The 15,397-nt window shown below is 52.3% G+C and overlaps 4 protein-coding genes across 4 annotated transcripts; 1 reads left to right on the top strand and 3 right to left on the bottom strand.

Annotated features, from left to right (window-relative positions):
- Positions 1–185: 185 nt before the first annotated feature.
- Rnf5 (ring finger protein 5) lies at positions 186–2,661 on the top strand. The gene is made up of 6 exons (XM_076857745.2): positions 186–371; positions 1,384–1,402; positions 1,497–1,609; positions 1,726–1,780; positions 1,857–1,974; positions 2,090–2,661. The coding sequence occupies exons 1-6, from the start codon at positions 232–234 to the stop codon at positions 2,185–2,187; spliced, it is 543 nt and encodes a 180-aa protein (XP_076713860.1). The 5' UTR covers positions 186–231; the 3' UTR covers positions 2,188–2,661.
- A 296-nt stretch (positions 2,662–2,957) lies between these two features.
- Positions 2,958–6,654, bottom strand: Ager (advanced glycosylation end-product specific receptor). Its single transcript, XM_076857744.1, has 11 exons — positions 6,034–6,654; positions 5,755–5,861; positions 5,446–5,638; positions 5,200–5,264; positions 5,004–5,091; positions 4,723–4,905; positions 4,452–4,582; positions 4,122–4,263; positions 3,817–3,843; positions 3,244–3,370; positions 2,958–3,123 (listed from the first exon to the last, which is right to left on the bottom strand). Exons 1-11 carry the CDS (start codon positions 6,083–6,085, stop codon positions 3,027–3,029), a joined length of 1,212 nt encoding a protein of 403 aa, XP_076713859.1. The 5' UTR covers positions 6,086–6,654; the 3' UTR covers positions 2,958–3,026.
- A 961-nt stretch (positions 6,655–7,615) lies between these two features.
- Pbx2 (PBX homeobox 2) lies at positions 7,616–11,561 on the bottom strand. The gene is made up of 9 exons (XM_076858887.1): positions 11,332–11,561; positions 10,379–10,452; positions 9,914–10,161; positions 9,625–9,815; positions 9,314–9,449; positions 9,061–9,214; positions 8,601–8,689; positions 8,397–8,483; positions 7,616–8,259 (listed from the first exon to the last, which is right to left on the bottom strand). The coding sequence occupies exons 1-9, from the start codon at positions 11,550–11,552 to the stop codon at positions 8,167–8,169; spliced, it is 1,293 nt and encodes a 430-aa protein (XP_076715002.1). The 5' UTR covers positions 11,553–11,561; the 3' UTR covers positions 7,616–8,166.
- Positions 11,562–12,412: 851 nt separating this feature from the next.
- On the bottom strand, positions 12,413–14,228 carry Gpsm3 (G protein signaling modulator 3). Its single transcript, XM_076857743.1, has 4 exons — positions 14,051–14,228; positions 13,734–13,833; positions 13,339–13,538; positions 12,413–13,120 (listed from the first exon to the last, which is right to left on the bottom strand). Exons 1-4 carry the CDS (start codon positions 14,087–14,089, stop codon positions 12,983–12,985), a joined length of 477 nt encoding a protein of 158 aa, XP_076713858.1. The 5' UTR covers positions 14,090–14,228; the 3' UTR covers positions 12,413–12,982.
- Positions 14,229–15,397: the final 1,169 nt, after the last annotated feature.

Below are 15,397 nucleotides of genomic sequence, written 5' to 3'. Positions count from 1 at the left end.
CAACCAATAATCATTGTTGAAGGGCAGGGCCGCCTAAACCTTTTGCCGCCCCCACTCTTTGGGCCAATCCTTTCTCTTGAATCTTAAGTGATTGGCAAGCATTCAGACCAATAGTGATTAGAAAACCTTGAAGCCTGCCCAACGATCGTGGGCAGGAGGCGGCTTCTTGTTTTTTGGGGCGTGTGAGTTTAGGGGGACTGAGGGGTACGCGGGGGCGAAACAGAACCGGCCATGGCAGCAGCAGAAGAGGAGGACGGGGGCCCCGAAGGGCCAAACCGCGAGCGGGGCGGGGCGGGCGCGACCTTCGAATGTAATATATGTTTGGAGACCGCTCGGGAAGCTGTGGTCAGTGTGTGTGGCCACCTGTACTGGTGAGAGTCTAGGATCGGGGCTGAAGGTGGTGGGGCTTACCTCTATACTGGAGAACCCGGGAGCGGGGAACCCTACAATCACATTGATAATCGGAGGGTCTGTTTCTGTGGGTGAGGCCTGAGGAGGGGAACATACGTCTTTTCTGCTATGTGTGGGAGGAGGGATCGTCTGTAGATGAGATCTGTGGAAAGGACAGTCTCAGGAACTAGGATAGGAGCTGGTGCGTATGTGGTGTGTTATAAGAAGGAGGTTGGACCGAAATGGGGACAACTACACATCTGTGCAGGTGGGACCTGAGGGCACCTTATCCCAAGGAAGTTAAGAATTTTTTAACTAAATTGGCCCAATTCTTATATTGTGTGCATGTATGAATGTGTAACCGCAGATCCCATCATTATGTACAACTATAATGCACCAATAAAAAAGGTAGAAGAAAAAAATAGTTTTTTTTAACTGAACAGGTAGAAACGGATGAGACTCAAAGGTTAGGACAGGTATGCATCAGTTGAATAGAGGAGACCCAAGGAATATGGACTCACATTCAGATGAGATCTGGAAGTGGGTAGTAGACAAACCTGGAGACATGGACTGTGGAGGGGCAGGACTGAGAAAACGTTGTGGAAAAAGGAACTTGAATAAGCTTAAACGTGAGAGTAATGGGGGGGGATGTGCTAGCAAAGGGGGTTTGGTCTGGAGGAATGGGGGCTAAAAGGGGTTGGGTCTGGAAAGGGGTGGGTTGAAAAGAATTGAAAATTAAGTTGAAAGAAAAGGGGGGGGGTAGAGGAGAGGAGAAGGTTGAGTGTATTGTGGATGGATAGAGCTTTAGGTGTTAGATCAGTGAAGCAGGAAGGCCAGGTTGGCTAGTGTGGTAGATGTTGCAGAAAGTATGAAAAGAAATAGCAGGTAATATCTGGGAAGATGGGAGAGATGGGATTCTGTTAAGTCTGGGGTCTGTGTCTCTTTTTTGTAGCTAGTTTGACCATTTTTTTTCTCCCCCTCCCCCCCATCCAGTTGGCCCTGTCTTCATCAGGTGCGTACTCAGGATATGGAAAGGAAATGGGGAGGTCTGAGGAGCTGGAAGACCCTTCTATGTAGTTGAAATCACTGCATTTATTTCTCTCCAGTGGCTGGAGACACGGCCAGAGCGGCAAGAGTGCCCAGTGTGTAAAGCTGGTATCAGCAGAGAGAAGGTTGTCCCGCTTTATGGGCGAGGGAGCCAGAAGCCCCAGGATCCCAGGTGAGAGACTAGAGGTAGTGTTGAGGCAAGAAGGATAAAGGCTTCTGTCCCAGGAAGAGGGTGTCAAAGAAGAGAGGAAAAGATCCCTCTTGACAGTCTTCTCTTCTCACCCTCAGATTGAAAACTCCACCCCGCCCCCAGGGCCAGCGACCAGCTCCAGAGAGCAGAGGGGTGAGTCTTCTTGTCCAGTTGTGTCCCTTCCTTGCCAAAGATATGCCTAGTTCCCCTAACTTTGTCTCTTCCCTAGGGATTCCAGCCATTTGGTGATACCGGGGGTTTTCACTTCTCATTTGGTGTTGGTGCTTTTCCCTTTGGCTTTTTCACCACTGTCTTCAATGCTCATGAGCCTTTCCGCAGGGGTGCAGGTAAGAGTCTTCCCTTAGCTCTTCTCAGGGAATCCCCTCAACCACCCCCCACCCCCCACCAGGTTCCCTCGTGGCCTAGGAGTATGTGCTTCTGCAGCTTTCCTTTCTCCCACAGGTGTGGATCTGGGACAGGGTCACCCGGCCTCCAGCTGGCAGGATTCCCTCTTCCTGTTTCTCGCCATTTTCTTCTTTTTCTGGCTGCTCAGTATTTGAGCTATGTCTTCTTCCTGCCCACCTCCAGCCAGAGGAGAATCAGTATTGGGGGTCCCTGCTGACCCTTCCTTACTTCTGGAACCCCATTCCCTGACCCCTCCATTTCTGTTGGCTGAGGCCACTCTCTAGGAGGGCATGGGAAGGAGCAGCAACAACTGTGCATAGGATGAGAGACCCGCCTCTGAACTCTCTCACTCCCTTGCTGGGTAGTAACTCCCAGCCCTGTGGAAAGAGGGCAGACTGAAAAGAGTGCCCTTTTTCCTCTCACCTAATGTTTTGCTTCCCCTGATTTCTTGATTTGATGTTGAAAGGTGGGCAAGGCTCCCTCTGACTTTCCTCCATTCCTCTTGTTGATTTAATTTAATTTTTCTCTCCCCAGTGCCTAATATGAGTTTTGACTTTAAACACCCACTCTCCCCCCGCTACCTCCTTTATTACAAGTTCAATAAAAAAGGTAAAATGTATTGATGGGAACTCTTCCCAAGTTCTTCCTTCTCTTCTTCCTTCCAGGAGAGAAGCCTCTTCACCCTAACTTAAATAGATGTTTGGTATAGTGAGAGCAATGTGGAAGCCTCCTTCAGGGCTCTCAAGGTGCAGGGGATAAGTCCCTCCCCCAACCCCTTCACACTCTCTCTTTCTCTGTCACACACACACATACACATAAGACACAACAGTATGGGCAAGATGTATCAGGTGTTTATTCAGCATGGTTTGTGGAGGGCTCTGGTTGTGGAAGAAAGTGTGTTGAGGTGGGGTAGAGATTGTACGGGGTTTAGGGCCAGCACAGTTCAAGGGAAAAAAGCAAGGGAACTGAAGGACAGGATCTGACTGGGGTCCCCTTAAGACCCTCCTGTTCCACTCTCGGCTGCCTCCGGCTCCTCTGACTGATTTAACTCTGCACGTTCTTCCTCTTCCTCCTGGTTTTCTGGGGCCTTCCTAAGGAGGATTGGGGAGAATTCCACATATGGCTCCTAGCTCTCCATTATTCCATCCCCCACACCCCTCACTGGCTGCCTGGAAGCCCTAAATCTGAGGCATCTGGCTTTCTTCACTCACCTCTCCTCTCCTTGGCGTCGCCTCCTTCTCCACATGATGATCCCAATGAGGAGGGCAGTTATCCCTAGGCCTCCCAGGATCCCCAGAGCTAGGGCTAGAGTTCCCAGCCCTGATCCTCCCACAGATCCTGTAAGGAGATGGAGAAAATTGAGGGCACAACCTTCACTTTTTACCATTCCTTCCTTTCTTTTTTACTTTCTTTTTTTTTTTTTTAGTTGTAGCTGAGACACAATACCTTTATTTTATTTATTTATTTATCTTTATGTGGTGCTGAGGACCTAACCCAGGGCCTCACACATGCTAGGCAAGCATTCTACCACTGAGCTACAACCCCAGCCCCACTATTCTTTTTTTTTTTTAACCATATGATTTATTTTTATTTTTTTTTTTAGTCATACATGACAGCAGAATGTATTTTGACATATAATACATACATGGAATGTACATACATCAATCATATTGTCTATTCTATTCTGCTGTCCTCCCACTATTCCTTTCTTGTTGACCATCTCCCCAGTCCATGTGGAAGGGACTGTCTGCTTTTCTCTGACTCTGTTCCAATCAATCCCTCACCTGTGGTTGGCCCCTCCTCGCCAGTTTCTGGAAGAAAAAGTTGGGGCAAGTCAGAAGGAAAGACTTCAGTTTGGGAAAGGACTGTTTGGTGGGAGCGACAGTGGAGTCTTTCCCTCTGGTTCAGAGGAGAGAGGCTGGGCTGTTCTCTTGGCAGGATTTGGGTGGGGCAGAGACCTGGGTGTGGGTGCATTGAGGGTGGGGTAGGATAGCTCTTGGGGATAATGCCAGAAGGGAATAGGGAGTTGGAGCCTACTATGTCCCTCATCCCAGGCCCAGGGTCTCATGAATTTGGGAAATGGTCTTACCTGTAATGCTGATGCTGACAGCAGGGCTTTCCTGGGACCCATGGCTGGGATGTGTAGCAACGCAACTGTAAGTCCCCTGGTCCTGAGGCCCTACCTCAGGGAGGAGCAGGATGGGGCTAGGGGGAAGGGGCAGGGGCATGCCCTGGTGGAGGAAGGGGGACACTAGGCTATTACAAAATCCCCATCTACATGTCTCCACTGCCTAAGATACCCTGTCTTCTTTTGCAGCTCCTTGCCCACCTTTCCTCCATTAGCCCTCTGCCCTTCTTCCAATTGCCAGTTACTTCTTCCAGTTGCCACTCTACCTCCCAGCTCCCCCTGGTCACTCACATCCTTCACCCAGTGAATTTGAGGAGGGGGCTGGGCAGGGGCTTCACAGGTCAGGGTCACGGTCCCACCACGAACTACTGCTCCCCCTTCTGGTTCCACCACCAATCGAACTTCCTCCAGAGGCACAGGCTCTGAGGGCAGGAAGGGGCACGAGGTTGAGTGTTAACACCTGGGAGTGGTCATGGTGAGTGTGGGCTTGACCCCTGCCTCCGGGAGGACCATACTTCCAGAACATGTTCACTTGAACTTGGGGCTCTCCCCATCTGCTCACCCCAGACACTGGGCTGGATGGGGGCTGTGTTCAAGGCCCGGCGCCTGGGAATGCCTGGGCTGAAGCTACAGGAGAAGGTGGGGTGGGCATTTCCACCCCGGGCTGGGGTCACCATCAGTTCTGACTGGAGTGTGAAGAGCCCTGTCTCAGGGTTTCTCCTGATCTGTTCCTTCACAGACACTCCTATGGGAGGGAGGACAAGAGAAGGCATCCAGGTGGGAGTTATTGATCCAAGAAGAAGGAAGCTGTGGGGCAGGGGGGTAGTGCACATGGGGACTCACCTTTTCCATCAGGTATCAGGGGTTTCCCATCTAAATGCCAGCTAAGAGTTCCCTCAGGATAACTTCCCTCGGACACACATGTCCCCACCTGAAGAAAGAGTGGTAACCTCATCATTGAAAATGTGAGATATATTCATACAGGTACATAACCACATTCATAGCACCACTTTCTGCTTCTCCAGCTTCTTTCCACTACCTTATTCGGGACACCAGCCATGAGTTCAGAAGCAGGATCTATAATTTCTGGCTTCCCAGGAATTTCTGCAGGAGGGAAAAGTCCAGTCAGAGGCTGCAGCTTTGAAGGTTCCCACTCTCCAGGTGTGATAGTGTAGGTAGTGAAGTCAGAGGTCCTCACACACCAGGGCCAAGAAGTCAAGGGCTGGGAGTGAAAGCTTTTTCTTAGATGAGAAGTGGGCCTTGGGCAAGGCCCTGGAACCCTTACGGTAGACTCGGACCCGGTAGTTGGACTTGGTCTCCTTTCCATGCCTGTTGGTTGCCCGGCACCGGAAAGTCCCCTCATCCTGGATCCCAATTGCTGGAAGGAGGAGGGAGCCATTGGGGAGGACACGAGCCACACTATCCCAGGGGCTTCCCTGGGGAGACAGGATCTTCCAAGCCTCTGTCCGGCCTGTATTCTGGAGACAGAGAAGGGCCTGAGCAATGCCAGTTCTCTGGGAAAGTCTGATCGAACAGTGATGGGGATGCAAGCTATCACAGGTCTCTATGAAAATTGGGACAGGGCCCTGCTTACCAGTTTCCATTCCAGCTGCTGGGGTGGTTTCTTGGGGGCGCCCTTACAGTTCAGCACCAATGGCTCTCCAATCCGGGCTGTGATATTTTGACCGCCTACTACTGCCCCTGGGAAACAGCACTGAGGTAGAAGGGGCAGGGAGGGAGATAGGCTAATGAAATTAGGGGAGCGTGGGTTAAGAACTTGAAAGTAAGAGTCCAAGATCTAGAAAAATTCCAGGGAAATTATGGGCAAAGTGTTTTCTCCAGGGAGAATCATTGGGGGCAGGGAATGGCTCACCCCATAGACTGAGGACCAGCATCCAGGTTCCAGCCGTTGCCCCTGCTGCCATCCTGCTTCTTTCCTAGGCTCCTGTCTGTCCCTTTCCCTTTAGTGGTCACCGCCCTGGGTGGGGCTTGCACCCTCTCCCCTGCCCCCATCTCCCAGTCTTGTCCCTTTGCAGGGAATGCTAGGAATTCATGCTTCTTGAACAAGAGTCCTTCAGGTGCTAGAAGAAGCAGTTCTTACCTCACCCTTGGGCACTGCCAACTCTGGACATAACCACTTCCCTGGGGGTGAGGAGTGTACCTCTTAAGGTCTCATTCTCTTAGAGCCCTCCACTGCATTCATATTCCATCATTCCTTTGCTGAGGGCTGCCTGGAGCCCCATTTTGACTAGGCATGGTTGCTAAGCAACAGGGTTCAGCTGTTGTCTCCAGGGATGGACTTGGGGCCTGAATGATGAGGAACAGGGTAGGGGACTGGGAAGAAATCTATTGGGACTTTGAGAGAAAAAGTTTTTCTTCTAGGGTCTTTCATTTTTTGAAAAAGAATTCTCAACTAAACCCAGGGAAAAAAGAAATTTCTTTATTTAAAACTGAATTGTTTTTCTTTTTTTCTGTGAAACTACAAGTTTACAAGTGAGGAGAGAACTGCCCCTGGCCTCCCACCCCCCACCCATCACACTCCCAACCTGTTCCCCAATCCTTCCAGGATCTTTAATGGGAGGGGTTCCCCACTCTTGACAGTCTTGTAAAATCCTGAGGATGTTTGAGGGGATTAGACAGTAGGGTTCAGGGCCAAGGATGGGACAGTGTTTTTTCTTCCCCCATACCTGGATTTTTGCAACCTCCCACCTCTCCCCACCCCCTTGATTTTGGTGAGAAAAAGATACCTCATTTTTTTTGGAAACTGAGGGAAATACATATATAAGCACCCAACCCATATTTAACATATTTGGCAAGAATCCCCTCTCTGTTCTTTATCCTCCAATCTGCAAATGACAATTAAAGAAAAAAAAAAAAGATTTAATTAAAAGATGTGTCACATGGGGAAGGTGGCAACTTCAATTGTTGAGTTTAACCCTGTCCAAGGGTTGTGGGAAGGGGGTTGGATATAGGGGGCCAGCAAGGCAAACCCCTTACTGCCTCTGCTCCAAATACAACAGAAACTGCCTGCATAAGCAAAGAACACCTAAGTGATTTTAGAGGGAAGGGCTTGGTGTTCTGTAAAATTCACTTTCTGATGAGCAGGCATAGAGCCAGGTGGGCTTCTTCACTAGTATTGTTAGTTCCCCTTTCTCTTATGGAGACCCCTTTGGCTATCACCTCTAATATGGGAAAGCAAGAAATTATATTAAAAAAAGTATGTTTATTTTAAAAAAGAAAACAAAACTACTTCCCCATACTAAAAAATTAAGAGCCACCACCACCACCACCAAAAAATAAAAAAATAAAAGACGATACAGATGGATCCCAGGGTTTCGTTTCTTTAAAAACAAAAACGAAAAACAACAACAACAAAAAATCCCAAAGCCCAGTCAACAATTCCCTAAAGTAGCAGAAACTCCCTCCGAGGTAGATATCTGAGTCAGACACTCTCGTCCACCGAGCGATTCTATTGGTTTAAGATGAGCTGCATATGAGGTAATAAAGCCGTCTGGAGGGGAAGGGGGTGGGGATGCACAGGGGGCGTGGCCCATGTCATTTGTCCAGAAGTCGAGTCCCCATTTTTGGCATCTCTGGGTCGGGCAGGGCTGACGTCTCCAGATTCCAGAGCATATTAGCAGGGTGGGGAGGGTAAGTGGGGGAGTACACAGAAACAGAATAGTTGTATGTGAGTGTGTATGTTGGGGGGGGGTGAGAAAAAGGGGTCTGAGAAATAGGTGTCTGATTTGCTGTGTAAGAGAAAAGGGGGGAAAGACAAAAAAGGAAAAAAGGAGGAGATAGACCCCACTCTCCCCTAAAGGGCCCCATTCTCCCTGCCATGTAGTCAGCACCCCCAGCACTGAGAGTCTAATTGGGGAGGGTTGACCCCATTCGCCCTTCTCTTTCTTGTGCTTCTCCTGTAAGGGGTTTGTCCTCTGGATGCCTGCGTCCTCTTCAAGAGTCGCCTTATGAGAGCCCCCACCCCCAGTGATCCTGAGGGGCAAGATCAGTTGGAGGTGTCAGAGTGAACACTCCCTGGTCCCTCTGTGGGGGATGTCACTGAAGATGGGGTCACAGCTTCCTGCCATCCGCCATTTGCCTGTAAAAAGGGAGAAAGACAGTAGGAATAGGGTCCTGGAAAATTCTGTGGAGGTGGGGTGGACAACACTGCTTGGGGAAAGGCCCTCCCATCATGGTAAGAGCGAGCGAGCGAGAGTGAGTTGAGTATCCACTCACCCTCATTTCCCGAGGGCTGTACATCTGGCCTCCTCCAAGGTTATCCCCATAGCCTCCTGGCCCCATGGAGTGTCGGAGTGATTCCACCTGCAGGCAGCAGAAGAAAGTAGAACAGTGAAAAGAAGCCTCAGAGGATGTCTTGTACCCTAAAGAGGAGAAACAAGAGTTTGGGAAAGTCCCACTCAAGGAGATAGGGCACCTGACCTGGGAAGCAGAATAGGAATCTCCGTTGAGCCCAGGCATCCCCAGAAACATGTCTCCGGATCCTGAGAGATTGAAAGAACCGCCAGAGCCTTGGAGGAGTAAAGAGGGAATTAGAGAAGAGTATAATGGAGTCTGTGGTGGCAGATAGGAGATGAACACAACTCTCAGGTTCCAGAAAGCCCTCTAAATTAGCTCTGTAGGGACATATATATAGCTGTATACAAATTATCCACAAAACAACATTCCAGCACTCAGAATAGATTCCAAAGCCTTCCCTGGCCACCCACTGGAAGAAAGGCTGAAGCAACTTCATTGGAATGGCCTATGTCCACTGATATTACCACCCCATTTCAGCTTGGTCCCTCTCAACCCCCAAAATTCTGATAGGATCATGCCTAGATAGGAAGTGGGAACAAAAGCAAGAAGTATGTAAAATAGCCAGGGTGGCAGTGAGCTCCACCTGCAGAGGAAGGGGGTGTTGGGGAGCTTGTGCGGCTGTGGCCCCCTTGGGTGACTGATACGGCAGTCTTGACAGCATAGATGTTTGCCTCTTCTTGGAATTTTCCAATATTTTTCTTATACCGAATTCGCTTATTACCAAACCAATTGGAGACCTGTGGGATGGTGGGCAAAGAGAGTCAAGTGGAAACCCCTCATTGAGTAGGATCTGAGAGCTTTTTGCCTAAAGACTCCTTCCCAAACTCCCACATTACCTGAGAGACAGTGATGCCACACTTCTTGGCAAGCTCCTCCTTAGCCTCTTCACTAGGATATGGGTTACTCAGGTGGGAGTAGAAATACTCATTTAGGACTTCAGTGGCCTGTTTGCTGAAGTTACGGCGTTTCCGTCTACAAAAGATGGAGAAGAGTAGCGAGGATGTTAGCACCCTGGCAGCCATACTGCGGGACTCTAGGGGGCATCATTGTGTGGAGTACCATGTTATGCAACATGGTGGCTCAGGGTCTTGGAGAGAAATGGGAAAGAGCCTGGTACTGGGGGCTGGTCTTAGTCCTTGGACCCCACCTGGCATCCAAGAAACGGGAACGAAGGATCATGACGGCCTCACAGGTACTCTGCTTGAGCTGCATCTGGATGGCGCTGAACTTTCGATGAATGATGCTCACCATGCGCTCCATTTCCTTGGGTGCCACGGGCCGCGTGCGGCTCTGCTCCCTCAGCAGGTTCATGACATGGGTTGTAAACTCGTTACATGCCTGTAGTGGGGAGCAGGTGGGCTGGTGAGAAGCCCTTTGGCTTTGGTATTCCCTCCAAAGAGCTGCCTCCTCCACCCACCCTAGCTTCCTCTCCTCACCTGCTCATACTTCTCCAGCTCAGAGTGGTAGATGTGGCGGATCTGGGCAAGCTTGCTGCGATAGTCCGAGTGTTCGATGGAATTGTCAGGGGACACACCACCCCCAGAGGCTGCTGCAGCTGCAGCGGCGGCAGCTGAGCCTCCCCCCTTCTCAGGCCCAGCCACACCCTCTGCCAGAAGCATGTTGTCCAAGCGCATCAGCTGTGGGTCCACTGGCTCCTCCTCTTGGGAGCTTCGAATGCTGAGGCCTAGCATGCAGGTAAGTAGACTTAGGGACACAGACACCCCTTACCCAAAGTTCAGTCTTCCTGTTGCCTCCTGTAAACCCAAGTCTACAGGCTTTGGTTCCTTCCCCAGTCTCTCTTAGCAATACCTTTCCTCGGGGTCCCAAGTTGTCAAACTCAGCCCCATAGTAAACATGGCTGTCCCCAGAGTTGAGGATTCAAGAGGGAGACCCCCACATACCAGTTTTTTCCTTGATTTCACACAGGACACTAAAGAGAGCAGGCTTCATTCTGTGGCAGTTTAGGGCGTGTTTCCTTAGGAAGAATGGGAGTAGAGAAAGAAAAGTTGAGGAGCTAAACAGCAAGGGAACCATAGCAGTGTGAGAGGGCAAGGAGAGAGAAGAGGAAATCTGCAGAGGAAGAAAGCAGAGTTGGGGGATGGTTCCTGGGTAGCAATCAGCTTCCGAACATGGGGAAGCTACTCAGCTTATTAGCAGATATTGGCAGGAGGCAAAAGGCACCATGGTGGGCTGGGGACTTTGGGAGTTGGTCACGAAAAGCTGTGAAGAAGGGATTTGGGGGTAACTGGAAAAATGAGAGTGACTAGGTAGATTTCAGAAAAAGGGATGGATGCTAAAAGGGGAGAAGGATCAGAATTTTGAGGTGGCAGAGAGGGGTTGGGGGTGCCCAGGTAAGGGAGGAGTTCAGTATAAGGTATCTAGAAAGGTCCTGGGGCTAAGGGAGGGAGAAGGGTAGGTGAGGACTCTTGGAGGCTGGGGCCATGGGTTGGAGAGAACTGTCAGGACCTCTAGGAAGGGGTGTTGAGGTCCCAGATCTGGAGAGAATGGGGCAGGCTGGGTGGAGAGTTAGGAGAGGAAACAGCATGGTCTAAGAACAGTTTGTGAGTCTGGGAGCCAGAAGGGGGCTCCGGAGATGAGAAGGGATGAGTGTGGGGGGTCAGCAAAAGGTTAGGAGGGGGAGACCACCTGGGCTTCCCTCTGGAGGTTTCAGGGCCTGGGGGTGAAAGGAGGTTTTGAAAGAGATCACTTCGCTCAGGGATCCCAGGATAAGGGAGAGAAGAGAGCTGTAGGATCCTGAGAGGGCCCTGGAGTTGGGGGGGGGGGCTCCCAGAAGACTCAGCTTGTGAATGGGATCCTGTGGGTCTGTGTGGGGTCCCGGGGTGGGGGCACTCACTTGGCCTGGGCCTCGTCCAGGCTCTGGTCGGTGATGGTCATTATCTGCTGCAGAATGTCCCCGATGTCTTGCTTCCCTCGGCCTCCCGGGACCCCCCCGCTACCCCCACCGGGGTCTCCGCCACCGGGAGGCTCGCCAGGGCCCCCAGGTTCCCCACCCACCAATCCCAGGCCCCCCCGGCCTCCGCCTGGAGGGGGCGGCCCCAGCAGCCGCTCGTCCATAGCTGGGGGGGGGCCCTGAGGCCCCCTCCCTGCTCCGCCCCTCCCCCCGCCTGGTTACTTCCCCCCCAAACTCGCTGGGGCCGCTGCTCCCTTCGCCCCAACCCCCGCCCGTCTCCCCCCCTCCTCGCTCCCCCGGGGGTTCACCCCGGCACTGAAGGGAGACCTGGGGTACCGGCTGGGCCCCCCACAGGAGACCCCGGCCCCCGGCGGCGGAGAAAATGGAGCCGGAGAGAGAGAGGAGGCCCAAGCGGGGGTGTGTGTGAGAGAGGGAGGAGGGAGGAGGGAGAAGGGGGAGCGAGGGAGGGAGGCTGGGGGAGGGGAACCCGGGAGGAAGAGGAGGGGAGAAGAGAGGAGGAACAGGGAGGAGCCGGGGGCGGAGAGAGACACAGTGAAACAGAGGAACTGAGACCGAGTGGAGGAGGGGAGAGGGAAGACGGGACGAGGGGAGGAGACTGGCACTTCGGGGCACTAAGGGAAGGCCCGGGGGCTGGACTTCCGTGGCCGGGGAGGGGGGCGTGCTGGGGGCTGGGGTGCCCACCTCCAGGGTTCTGAGTCTCCACCCTAGGTGACACAGACTCTAGCCGCTGGAATGCCTGGGTTCACAGGCAGCTCAGTTCATATTTCTTGTTCTAATGACTCCCCTCCCTGTTCTACTTAATTAAAACCAGGAGAGGGGGGCTGGGGGAGATAATTAGGGAGGTCTCCAGCCGCTGCTTAATGAGCCAGTAATTAACCAGCTAGGGAGGGGAGCTGGCCTCTGGCCAGACTGGGGAAAGAGGGCGCCTCTGGCCTCACCTTCCTATTCTCCACCCTCCCACCCCGCAGACATCAGTCTTCAGTCCAGAGGGGAATTACATTTATTTATACAATCAAAACATCAGACAAACTCAGCAGCAGTGGGGAGGGAGGGTGGACAGGCTAAAGGTCCATTCACAGCTGCTAGGCCCTCTGTATTGGGTGCTAGATGGTGCCTAAGGCAGGGATGAGAAAATACTCTTGATCTTTCTATGCTGTGCCCACCCTCCCTTTCTTCCTATGGGGAAGGAGGGTAGAGCTGTCTATCAAGTGATAACCTTAGGAGACTTGCCTTGAGAGGGAAAGGCCTGAGCCCTCACACCCTGCCTAGTAGCTGGATAGCTCAGGACAGGGACTCCCAGTTACTGCCTGAGATCGATGGCTGGGATCCTCTTACAGCCTCAAGCTCCAGAATACTTGAGGAAGTTCATTGACCATCCTACCTTGCCTATTCCCAGGATTTGAGGACTTTCACCCCCTCCAGTTCCCAGGGAAGGTGCTGAGGGTGGTGATCACTGTAATTTCTGCTGGGTCTTCCAGTCTCTGGTACCCATGCCAGGCAGGGTTGAGGGCATACAATGGCTGCCCAGCTTTGAGCCCCAGGAGGGAGGAGGGGCTAGTTGGAGACTCAAGTCTCAGCAGGTGTGTGTGGGGGGCCGGGATCTTTGCTCCTCCATTCGACCCCCACCCTGAACTCTCAGCAGCAACTCCAGGAGCTCTTGCCCCCCTGGTGGGAGGGGAGGCTCTGATCGCTGGGCTTCCATGCGCTGGCACTGGAGGAGAGGAGGGAGAAAGCATTGGTAAGGACTGGGGGGTAGGTATCCTTGAGAGGAGCCAAGGCTGGCTTGGTGGGGTCGGGGGAGCAGATCGGAAGCCTATGATGGGGATGGAGGGACTGGGGACTGGGTATGGGGCAGATGTCTAGGGACAAAGAGGAGTAGATCCAAACAGAATAGGGGCCAAGAGACTAGACCTTCTGGGGGTGTCTTACCTGGTGACTGAGGATGGTGCTGTAGAGCTGCTCTCTGTCCTCGAGAGGCTGGGGTGGGACTGGAGTTAGGCTTGAAGGATTCTGAGGGGCTCGGAAGGTGGCCCTCTGCTCCTCTAAGCGGCGGGACTGGGCCTCAGCCACCAGGTCCAGAAGGAGTTCAGTCTGCAGGGAAAGCAGGGAGGCCGAACGGGGCCCCAAGGCTGGGGAGAGGAGGGAGGAGGGCTCAGAGACCCAGAGAAGTTGGTGGATTGGAGCAGTGGGGGATGATGAGAGGGTGAAGTGACTAGGGATTTTGGGTCAGAGCCATGGTGGTGTGATGGGGAGTCTGGAGAGGTAGGGATGGAGTCAGGATGTGGGCACCAGGGTCAGGAGGTTCCCTGGGTGCGTTGGGGTACCTGTGTGGCGGGTTCCAGGAGGAGGGGATGGAGGAGCAGATCGCCAAGGCCGAATGGTGGAGTTCAGAGGAGGCCAGCCCAGCTCTTCTTCAGGGGGTCCCTGATGCCAAGAGACATACATTCCAGTCAAGCCCCGGGTGGAGGGAGTAGGGTGGGCAGAGGGATAGGTCAGTGTCCCATTTCCTGTGTTTCTGTTCCTGCCTTAGGGTGCCCAAGCCTTTTCAAGTTCTTTAGGTCCACCGTCACTAAATCTTTACTCTGGGTCCTTGCATTTCTCTCTCGACAGAGTTAGCCTCCCCACTTAGTGCCCAGCTCACCTGCTCACCATCTTCTTCCTGGGGTCTCTCAGCCTCCATCCCCTTTCGGGGAGAAACTGATGGGGGAGGGGTGACTGGGATTTGGGAGGAGGGCCGGAACCTTGGGTTCCTGAGGGGAGTGGGGGCTGGAAGGGGTGGGGGTGAGCTGGGGGATGGATGCCTGGGCACTGAGCAGGAAGCTGGGTTCCTGGTCAGCCCCCCCCACGGCCCCGCCCATCCATGTCAACTTCCTCCATTCTCTTTTCCCACCCAAACAGTTTGTTTGACCCCTCTCCCCAGGGGAGCATAAAGACTGGGAACAACTCCTCCAGCTGCAGGAGTGGAGAGGTTTCTGGGGTGGGGAGGGAGACTTTGGTCTTCTCTCCAGAGCCTCAGTAGCCTCCCAACCCCCAATTTAGCTCTCTTCACTGCCCCCCCCCCCCAGCTCTTTCTGTCAACACAGGAACTAGCTATACAGGAAGTGTGGTTTCACTCTTCAGGATCCCCCTCCCCCAAACCAGGTCCTTTTCCTCCCTAAAACAGACCTAGAATTTGGCCCTTCCCAACTCCCCTCAGACTTATTGGGACTAGGAGGCACATGGTTCCAGTGGAAAGCAGAGCACTCAGAGCAGTGTGTGTGTGTGTGTGTGTGTGTGTGTGTGTACACATGTATCCCTGGTACTGGTTCCCACATGCAATAGTTACTCAAGAATTATGGGCTGAGGGCTGGGATTGTAGCTCAGTGGTAGAGCACTTGCCTAGTATTTGTGAGGTTCGATACCCAGCACCACATAAAAAACTAAATAAAGATATTGTGTCCATCTACAACTAAAAATATTTTTTAAAAGAATTAAGGATTGAATAATTATTCCTGCCCACTAGATGTTTAGCTCTTAAGGGTTATGGGTGCAGTGGCACATGCCTATAATCCTAGCAAGGCAGGAGGATCACAAGTTTGAGGCCAGCCTCAGCAACTCAGTGAGGCCCTAAGCAACTTAGCAAGACCCTGTCTCAAATAAAAAAAAGGGTTGGGTGTATGGTTCAGTGGTTAAGTGCCCCTGGGTTCAATCCTTGGTACCTTCACCCCTTGCCCCCTCCCCCAAAAGTGCATCAAATGTGAGAAAAATAGAAACAGGTTTCATTCTGGCAATTTGCAGCTTAATGCAGATAAGGGGCAGGAGAAAATGTTAGGTCATGAATGAGGGATCTAGAAATGGAGAGAGGACAACTTTCCTGGCTTGGCCTTTGATTGATGTTGGACTGGATGATATCGAGGAGGGAACAGGGTAGACCTTTGGGATCTTTAAATGGCTACCTGGCCACAGCTGAGTGGATGGGACCATGAAATGTGATAAAGAGATCTGGATA

The sequence above is a fragment of the Callospermophilus lateralis genome, chromosome 6 (genome assembly GCF_048772815.1).
Source record: "Callospermophilus lateralis isolate mCalLat2 chromosome 6, mCalLat2.hap1, whole genome shotgun sequence".
Taxonomy (NCBI): domain Eukaryota; kingdom Metazoa; phylum Chordata; class Mammalia; order Rodentia; family Sciuridae; genus Callospermophilus; species Callospermophilus lateralis.
Note: the sequence above shows the minus strand (reverse complement) of the source record. Positions and strands in the feature narration are given on the sequence as shown.

Bases quoted from the DNA above. Each gene is read 5' to 3' on its own strand.
- Pbx2 (XM_076858887.1), bottom strand. From the start codon at position 11,552: ATGGACGAGCGGCTGCTGGGGCCGCCCCCTCCAGGCGGAGGCCGGGGG. The intron at 9,215-9,313 runs GTAATGTGGGAG...ACCATCCCACAG, and splicing joins GTGGCATCACTGTCTCTCAG to GTCTCCAATTGGTTTGGTAA. The intron at 8,690-9,060 runs GTGGAGCTCACT...TACTCCTCCAAG, and splicing joins AACACCCCCTTCCTCTGCAG to GCTCTGGCGGTTCTTTCAAT.
- Rnf5 (XM_076857745.2), top strand. From the start codon at position 232: ATGGCAGCAGCAGAAGAGGAGGACGGGGGCCCCGAAGGGCCAAACCGC. The intron at 1,781-1,856 runs GTGAGTCTTCTT...TCTCTTCCCTAG, and splicing joins CAGCTCCAGAGAGCAGAGGG to GGATTCCAGCCATTTGGTGA. The intron at 1,975-2,089 runs GTAAGAGTCTTC...TTTCTCCCACAG, and splicing joins GCCTTTCCGCAGGGGTGCAG to GTGTGGATCTGGGACAGGGT.
- Ager (XM_076857744.1), bottom strand. From the start codon at position 6,085: ATGGCAGCAGGGGCAACGGCTGGAACCTGGATGCTGGTCCTCAGTCTA. The intron at 5,265-5,445 runs GTAAGGGTTCCA...TCCCTCCTGCAG, and splicing joins CTACCGGGTCCGAGTCTACC to AAATTCCTGGGAAGCCAGAA. The intron at 3,371-3,816 runs GTGAGGGATTGA...ATCTCCTTACAG, and splicing joins CGAGGAGGGGCCAACCACAG to GATCTGTGGGAGGATCAGGG.
- Gpsm3 (XM_076857743.1), bottom strand. From the start codon at position 14,089: ATGGAGGCTGAGAGACCCCAGGAAGAAGATGGTGAGCAG. The intron at 13,539-13,733 runs GTACCCCAACGC...TCCTCTCCCCAG, and splicing joins TCCTGGAACCCGCCACACAG to CCTTGGGGCCCCGTTCGGCC. The intron at 13,121-13,338 runs GTAAGACACCCC...CCTCTCCTCCAG, and splicing joins GCACCATCCTCAGTCACCAG to TGCCAGCGCATGGAAGCCCA.